The 8650-nt window shown below is 44.7% G+C and overlaps 1 protein-coding gene across 2 annotated transcripts in view; it reads left to right on the top strand.

The window, feature by feature from the left end:
* Positions 1 to 8650, top strand: part of APBA2 (amyloid beta (A4) precursor protein-binding, family A, member 2) — a 114293-nt gene that overhangs the window by 27744 nt on the left and 77899 nt on the right. For both annotated transcript variants that reach the window (XM_006872141.1, XM_006872142.1), the window contains exons 2-3: positions 5308 to 5388; positions 6720 to 6756. In XM_006872141.1, the coding sequence (XP_006872203.1) occupies positions 5308 to 5388; positions 6720 to 6756 (118 nt within the window). The remainder of the gene's footprint in view (positions 1 to 5307; positions 5389 to 6719; positions 6757 to 8650) is intronic.

Genomic DNA, 8650 nt, shown 5'->3' with positions numbered 1-8650 from the left:
AACAACAACAACAACAAGTGTATTGCTGAGAGAACTTCTCTGCAGCTGCAGCTACCCAGGAATCACAGAGACAGAATTGAACATGTTTTGTTTAGACTAAATCTGTGCTTGTGTGAACTGGAACCCTAGAAGCAATAGTTTTATACTCACCCTCATGCTTCTGAAAAATCAGTGATTGAAAACCACATGAAACATAGCTGTCCTCCTGATACATGGGGTCTCTGTGAGTCCGAGTTGACCACATTGTTGACTGGTCACTTACTCATGGCTGATGCCCTTGGCTCTCTGCAGCAGGGCCAAGGCCTAGGGCTGACTGCCCTCCTGACTTAGAGGATAGCATCGTTGTTAGAACATTATATGAGTAAGGATGAAGGAACACTTTTGAACACAGGGAACGTGGAAACAGTTCTTCAATTAGGCTGTCACTAAATGAACAATTCATTACCCATAGTTCCTCCACATGGACTCACTTAGGGCAGACAGCTAAATGGAACATGGTGGCTGGCCTGGCTTTGAGTTGATACCCTTAGTCCCCTAACCCAAGTTCCATCATATCTTCATAATGCATCTGTCATTCAGGGGAATGCTTGGAAACAGTGAAGTCCTATTATAGTTGTTGTGGATATGGATGGGTATAGTGGTTAGGGTTTTGTGTCAACTTGCTGGGCCAGGATTCTCAATGGTTTGACAGTTAAGCCGTCATGATCTCCATTGACGAGATCTGACATAATGCCATCAGGATGGGATCTGTTATAAGCAGCCAGTCAGTTGAAGGTAGGTTTCCTCAGGGGTGTGTCCTGCAACATCTTCCAAAGATCAAAGGAGAGAGAAGTGAGCCGGAAATGAGAACCCTACTGCCACCAAGAAAGAAGTGCCATGAACCGACTGTGTTATTTAGACCTGGGGGCCCCAGCACTGTGAGGATCCTAAATCCAGGGTAACACTGATGCCAAGACACATGGAGATCTCCAAGGAATCGGAAAAGCATGCTGAAAGGAGACAGGGACCTTTCCCCGCAGCTGACAAAGAGAGACGGCCTTCCCCCAGAGCTGACACTCTGAATTTGGACTTCTAGCCTCCTAAGGTGTGAGAGAATAAAGTTCTGTTAAAATCACCCTCTTGTGGCATTTCTATTTTGTTGTTGTTGTTGCTATGTGCTGTGGAGTTGGTTTCGACTCATTGCGACCCTGTATAGGGTTTTCTGAGGCTGTAAATCTTAATGGGAGCAGAAAGCCTCATCTTTCTCCCGCGGAACAGCTGGTAGTTTCAAACTGCTGACCATAAGATTAGCAGCTCGATTCGTAACCACTGCTCTACCAGAGCTCCTTTATGTTGTTGTTGTTGTTAGGTGCCATCGAGTCGGTACTGACCCATAGTGACCTTATGCACAGCAGAGATCCTTTATACTGTTATGTGCCGTGGAGTCGGTTCCGAATCATAGCGACCCTGTACAGGATTTCCGAGGCTGTGAATCTTTACGGGAGCAGAAAGCCTCATCTTTCTCCCGCTGAACAGCTGGTAGTTTCGAACTGCTGACCGTAAGATTAGCAGCCCGATTTGTAACCACTACGCTACCAGAGCTCCTTTATGTTGTTGTTGTTGTTGTTAGGTGCTATGGAGTCGGTACCGACCCATAGCGACCTTATGCACAGCAGAGCTCCTTTATAGTTGTGATTAAATGCCGTCGAGTTGCCTCAGACTTATAGCGACCCTGTATAGGGTTTCCAAGGAGCAGCTGGTGAGCTTGAACTGACAACCTTGCAGTTCAAACCAGCTTTGCAATCCAGCACTGTATGACATTGGGCGTGAGCTACTTTTCTGTTATTACATGTAAAGTCGATTACGTTGCTGTATTTTCAGTTTAACCAAGCTGACAAGATCAGAACCATGATACTTATCAGAACAGATTATGTAAATTAGTATGTTTGTATCACCTTGGCTTTGAACAGCTATTGGTGGGTCCCATCATTGGATGAACAGTTTCTACGTCTTGGTGTTCTGTCCTTGTAGCTCTGGGGGCTACCCCACCATATAGGTAGATTTCACTTCATACCAGTCTTTCAGAATTTTTTTGTTGTTATCTTCAGGTCTTTGTTGTTGTTATCTGCTGATGTCGTCACTGTAATTGTTGTTGCTAGCTGGCGTTAACTTAGCCTCCAATGCATGGTGGCTCCAGGATCAGTGGAGCCAAAGCCTGCACAGTCCAGAGCCATCCCCATAAGCCATGGAGCCATCAGGATCCAGAGGGTTTTTGGAAGTAGATCGCCAGGTCTTTCTTCCTAGATGCTAGATGCTCTTAGTCTGGAAGACCCACTGAAACCTGTTCAGTGTCGTAGCAACACATAAGCCTCCTCTTATGTGTGGTGGTTTGGCCATGCGTGGGGGGGCATTGACTGAGAACTGAAGGCAGGTCTCTCGCATGGAAGGCAAGCATTCTGCCACTGAGCCACCAACCACCTCATTACATGTTTGATGCCCCAGCTTTTGTAAGTGGCATTGAGAATGTCCCCTCACAGTCTTCTAGTGGGGAATGTAACCCTGTTTCCCCTTTTTGCTGTGAAACATCAGGGTAGCTTTGTTTTGAAGCTAGTGCATCTTGTTTTGAGGCTACCGCACCTTTGGAAAAGCACAAAGGGGTATACATGCACAGCATCTTCATCTCACCAACACCCTGAGACGGAAATTAGAGCACCAGATGGGATCTCCAAAAGAGAAGCGTCCAAAGCTCAGCTCCCCACCTCTCTTGAAAACAACCCAGCCTGCTTAGTGTGAGTTGTGGTTGTTATGGTGATGAGTAGGCTCTTGGTGCGGAGCGAGTTTAAGAAAATGCTTTCAAAAGGAAAGGGTCTAGCCTGTATAAGCTTTAGAGAAATGTTCCCATTATAATGTGGGTTTGAGTCCTGTGTCGCCCCAGGATATTCCATACTGATGCCCTGCATTGAAACGTCTCAGGAAGGGGCACTGGCCAAGTCATCCATTCTGTCCTGAAGGTATGTTTTTATGCAGGAAGAGATAGTTTTTTCTTCACACAAAGAAACAAACGCTAGCCAAGTTCTAACCCCTCACAGGACTTATCTGCCAAAGGCACCGGAAGTCAAACAGCATCGCTGCCCTTGTCTCTGTCCATGGTGCTGTCTGGCACCGTAGTCAGAGTCCCAGGCCCTTCTTCCAGTAGAAACATTTGATTCCTCAAAGGGTAGCACTTGTAAGTGGGTGTGGTTATCTAGTTTGGGTAGGTTAGTAAATTTCTTTGGGGGTTTTCTATAAATTTGGGGGATTACTAGTGCAAGTTCAATTTCTAATATGAACTCACTCTTGGGAAGGCTATGTTAGAGAACTTTCAAATAACGCAATGAAATAATGACATGTTCAGGTAGACCCTGAAATAGCAACATGTATTCAACAAGGGGAGTCCTAGTGTGGCGCTCTGGGCTAATGCGTCAGACTACAAAGCTACTGGTTCAAGCTCACCAGCTGCTCCTTGGAAACCCTATTAAGGGTCGCTATGGGTCGGAATTGACTCGATGGCACTTAACAACAACAACATTCAACAAGGAGTCCTGGTCTGGCGCTGTGGGTTAATGCACTGGACTGCAAAGTTGGCTTGAACTGCAAGGTCGGCGGTTCAAGCTCAACAGCCACTCGCAACCTGGAAACCCTATACAGAGTCGTTATACGTCGGAAACCAACTCGATGGCACTTAGCAACAATCAACAGAGAGTTAGTTGTCCATGAGCATGCCCCACATAAGTAGTCTGCTTAAGAAAGATGTGAGCATCAAGTGGGGGAGATTTTCCTGTTTTCTTTTTTTTTGGGAAAACTTTGCTTGCTATCGGTAGGTCAGAGCAAGCAGGAAGTGCAGAGCCAGGGTGGGGCAGTTGGGAGAGTAAACCTGGCTTTAGAGGGGCCTTTTGAGGATTGCTCCCAGGGCCAGGCTCAGTCCTATAAAAATGAGCTCCAACGTGCAGCTTTGTCAGCACTGGCGTCCACTGGGGAGTAGAGCCCCCAGTGGACTGGCCTGTTTGTTTAGGGATGTTTGGGAAAAAAGAATTGTAAAAGATGGAGGAGCATGCAGGCAGACCCAGTCATGCCAGAAGTTCTGTCTTGGGACAGATTAGGGCAACCGAGAGAGAGCAGGGCAGCCCGAGAGCTCTCCAGCCTCAAAGGCAGGGGCAGTTCTTTGGGCTTTTAGCAGAAGGAATTAGAGAGGCAGGGGCCAACCACATCTGACCTGCCTGAGGTCTACCGTTTCCAGCATCCCTTAACTCCAGGAATGACAGAAATGTGTAACTTGTACCCAGATTTCTCTTGGAGTGTGACGATGACTACCTGTTCACTTCTGTGTTCAAATCCTCCCCATCCTCAAAGGTCTTCCCTAAAGCCCCGTCCTACCCATCTCATCTCTTTCTACCCCCTCTGCCTCTGAAGTTGGTGGTCTGCACAGTCAGCCTGTGATACTTTGTAGGAATCCTTTCGGCTGTTCCATGCATGTCGCGTCAGTTCTCAGGACTGAGAGGTTAGGGCCAGGACCTTTATTTTTTTACTTCACTGCCCTAAGGCTTAACCTACATCAAGGAACAAGAGAAGCATAGGACAGGGCAGGAGGATGACTAGCAGCTACACCTTGCTGTGTCGCCTAAGTCGTAGGGAAACCCAGCAGTTGCACCGACCCTTAGAGCCCAAGTCTTCTCTGCTATGCAGCAGAAGTAGCCATCTTTTACATCATCTTTTACATCAAAGGGCTTTGCAGAACCTAAAGTAGTAGGTAATGTCGCACCAGCAGTGTTGCTTTTCCTGTCATTGTATTGTCCTCATTGTCTTGCTACTGACTCATCATTTATTTCCAGAAAGTCCTAGAACCTGACTTAATTCTCTAGACAGTGATTTCAGATTCAATTGCTTACATTGTAGATGGCTTCAAAGTGGCGCCAGTATTCCTAAACCTTAAATTTTATTAAATGGAGGTGATCCTGGCTTGAGACTTTCTTTAAGAGAAAAGTTAGCAAATGTCTGTGAGGCAAATGAGATGGGTTGATTTGGAATTGTTCTCAGTGGTTGCTTTAAGTGTTTTAAAAATACAATTTAAAGCTTTTTTAGAAGTATAAAAGTATATATGTTAGTTTCAGAGAAGTTTAAAAGAGAAGACACATTTATACATGCAACTCCATATTCACATGTATATACATGAATATGCCTTTTACAAACTTGGTATCGTGTTGCATGTCTGTGCAGCCAGTCTTGTGTACTGTTTTGTTTTTTTTTTTGTCTAGCATATAAACACAACCTTTTCAACTTCCTGGTCTCCAGGTCTGCAATGGTTTGGAGCAGCCAAGGAAACAACAGCGCTCAGATCTCAATGGTCCTTTGGAAAACAACAACATCACCGAGGTAATGTTTCCCAAGGGTGGGCATTTTGAGGTCATTATGAAGCTGCCCACCCATGGTTGTCTGTTTGCCCACCCTCTCTCCATTGCTCCCATCCCATCAGGCGCCTGGGTGAGAGAGCATTCAAGTTGTCCCTCTTGGGGAGGACATGAGGGACATTCCTGCGGAGTCAGGACCACGCCTCAGTGTGTCTAGGTGTTGGCTGAGTCTCGTCCTACTATATTGCTTGACAGCGCTGTTCTATACCAAGGCCCCAGTTGACATTTCAGGCTGCATAATTCTTCAGTGTGGGAGCGGTGTTGTGCACTGAGGCATGTTTAGCAGCATTCCTGGTCTTTATTTACTAGTTGCTAAACATAGAGGACCCTCTTCCCCCAGGCCTGGCAACCAAAAATGTTTCCAGACACGGCAAAAACTGTTTCTATCCCTGGGGGCAAAAGCATCCCTGTTGAGAAACTTTCGTAAAACAACAGCATGATTGAGAAGAAAAGTAAGACAGTCATGGTGGTGGTGTTTCTTAGTGGCATCTGGCTGATCCTAACAACTCACAGTGACCTGGGATAGGATTTCCAAGGAGTGGCTGGTGAGTTTGAACCGCTGAACATGAAGGTCATTCTTGTGGTTCAGTGCTTATCCTACAGTGCTAAACCAGAACTTCATGGTTGCTGTTGCTGGATTGCCAATGAGCGGCTGCTGGGCCTGAACCCCCGACCTTGCAGCTCAAACTGTCCTTGTGGTCTAGCACATTATCTTAAAGCATTACACTGGGACTCCATGGTAGAAAGCATTAAAATGAGACCTTAAGCAAATTATTTACCTTTTCTGGGGAACGTACTTTTGATTAGATCTTCTAATTTTGATGAAAAGTATGGTCAACCCTGGATTGGGGCCCAACTCCCTTTATCTTGCTTTGAAACATATGTCAAGTTATTTTGATGCTACCATGAGGAGCAATTCAGTTGGAAGAACTCAGGCTAATTTGAAGGTCTTTAGGAGTCCTGGTGCGGTGCTGTGGGTTAATGCCCTGGGCTGCAAAGTCGGTGTGAACCGCAAGGTCAGCAGTTCCTCGGAAACCCTATATATGGTCACCATGGGTTGGACCTGAATGGATGGCACTTGACAACAACAAGTTTTAGGTAGTGCACCCCCAGGGTTTCCATTGGGAATCGATTACATGAGCCCCCTCCCAACACCATGTCGCCTGAAAGAGACTAATTTGCTGTATAGAGTTGGGGAACACCAGTCACTCGTGGGGCTTGTTAGCTTTTCATATAACATTAGATGTTACCTACTGACAACTGCTGTGTGTTTTATTTCTTTCCTATTTCAAACAGACGAAGAAGGTGGCGTCATTTCCAAGTTTCGTGGCTGGTAAGTGCCTGTGAATTTTCTCTTGGTAGTGAAAAGTCCTTTTCCTTTTTGTTTCTCCTGCATTGCTTACTTGGAAAACACACCTCTAAGATGAAGACAGTACAGTCACAAACCAGGAACTTAGGCATTTGATGATTTGTAAGCTGTGTATACCATATAGTAAGGACGGTAGACCCAGCAGAATGACATGCTTTGATACAGGGAGGAATTGGCCATGTCATTTACGTAAACCCTTAGTCATTGAATCGCACATGACCCTGATGTGTGATTCATAGATAGAAGTGTATGGAGCTAATTATAAAATTATACTTTTTATTGTGGTAGATGTAATTGCATCCAAGTTCAGACTATTAGTTTTGTTGTTGTTGTTGTTGTTGTTTTAGACTCTCTATTTCTTTTCTACCCTCCCTTCTTTTTTTTATGGGGGTTAATAGTATGTTTCAACATTCTATCATAAACACAACTATGGCTTTGTTCTGTACTAATTCCATTGATGGCCAATTAGGCTGTCTTCATCTTTTTGCTATTGTGAATAATGCTCCAATGACTATTGGAGTAAATATATCTACTCGTGTCCTGGCTCCTATTTCTTCTGGATATATACCAAGTAGAGAGATTTCTGGGTCATATGGTATTTCTGTTGCCAACTTTTGGAGGAAGTGCCATACCATTTTCCACAGTGGTTGAACCATTTTACACTCCCAGTGGCAATATAGGAGGGTCCCAGTCTCTCCACCTTTGCCAGTTTTGTTATTTTCTGTTTATGGGTGTGTGTTTTTCAATGTTGCTAATAATGCTGGGGGTCCTGGTGTGGCACTGTGGGCTAATGTGCCAGACTGTAGTCATTTGAACTACCAGGTTGGTGGTTCAAGCTCACCAGCTGCTCCTTGGGAGCTCTATATGGGGTCGCTATGGGTCGGAATCGACTCGATGGCACTTACAAGCAGCAGTAACAATAATGCTGGGTTAACACAGTATCTCAATGTTGTTTTGATTTGCATCTCTTTACTGGCTAATGATCGTGTCCATTTCTTCTTATGTTTGTTGGCTGCCTGAATGCCTTCCTTGGTGAAGTGTCTGCTCATGTCCCATGCCCATTTTTTAATTAGGTTGTTAGTGTTTGTTTTGTTTTTTTGTAGATGTATTCTAGTTTTCTATAAATATTAGAGATTAGTCCCTTTTCTGATAAGTCATTACAGAAGTTTTTCTAGAATGTGGGTAATCTTTTTACTATTTTGGTGAAATCTTTTAATGCATATAAGTGTTTAGTTTTTATGAGGTCCTAGTCATCTCTTTTAAGGAGCTCTGCTAGCGTCGTGGTTATGAATCAGGCTGCTAACCTCAAGGTCATTAGTTTGAAACTAGCAGCCCTTTCATGGGAGAAAGATAAGGCATTCTGCTCCTGTAAAGATTTACAGCTTCGGAAACCCTGTGCAGGGTCTCTATGAGTCAGAATCAACTCCACGGTGCATAACAAGAAGTCATCTCTTTTGTCTTCTGCTGTTCATGTGTTTTCAATTATGTTTGATAGTATATGTATGCCATGTATTGCTGTTGTTGTTGTTAAGTGCCACTGAATGAGGAGCAGCTGGTGAGCTTGAACCGCCAACCTTGCAGTTCAAACGACTTTGCAGTCTGGTGCATTAACCCACAGTGCCACACCAGGACTCCAGCTATGCCATCTTGAATGCTAAGAAGGGTCGGGCCTGGTTAGTACTTGGTTGCCGTATGAGAGCCCTTAAATTTGTCCCTATTTTTTCATTGATGCTCTTTATAGTACTAGGTTGTACATTTAGGTCTCTAATACTTATTATCTCAAGCGAGTAAAGTTTTGCTCAAGGTAATACAGAAACGGCTACAATCATACATCGACAGAGAACTTCCAGAGGTTCAA

The sequence above is a fragment of the Chrysochloris asiatica genome, unplaced genomic scaffold (genome assembly GCF_000296735.1).
Source record: "Chrysochloris asiatica unplaced genomic scaffold, ChrAsi1.0 scaffold00184, whole genome shotgun sequence".
Lineage (NCBI taxonomy): Eukaryota > Metazoa > Chordata > Mammalia > Afrosoricida > Chrysochloridae > Chrysochloris > Chrysochloris asiatica.
This window is presented reverse-complemented; position numbering and strand designations above follow the sequence as displayed.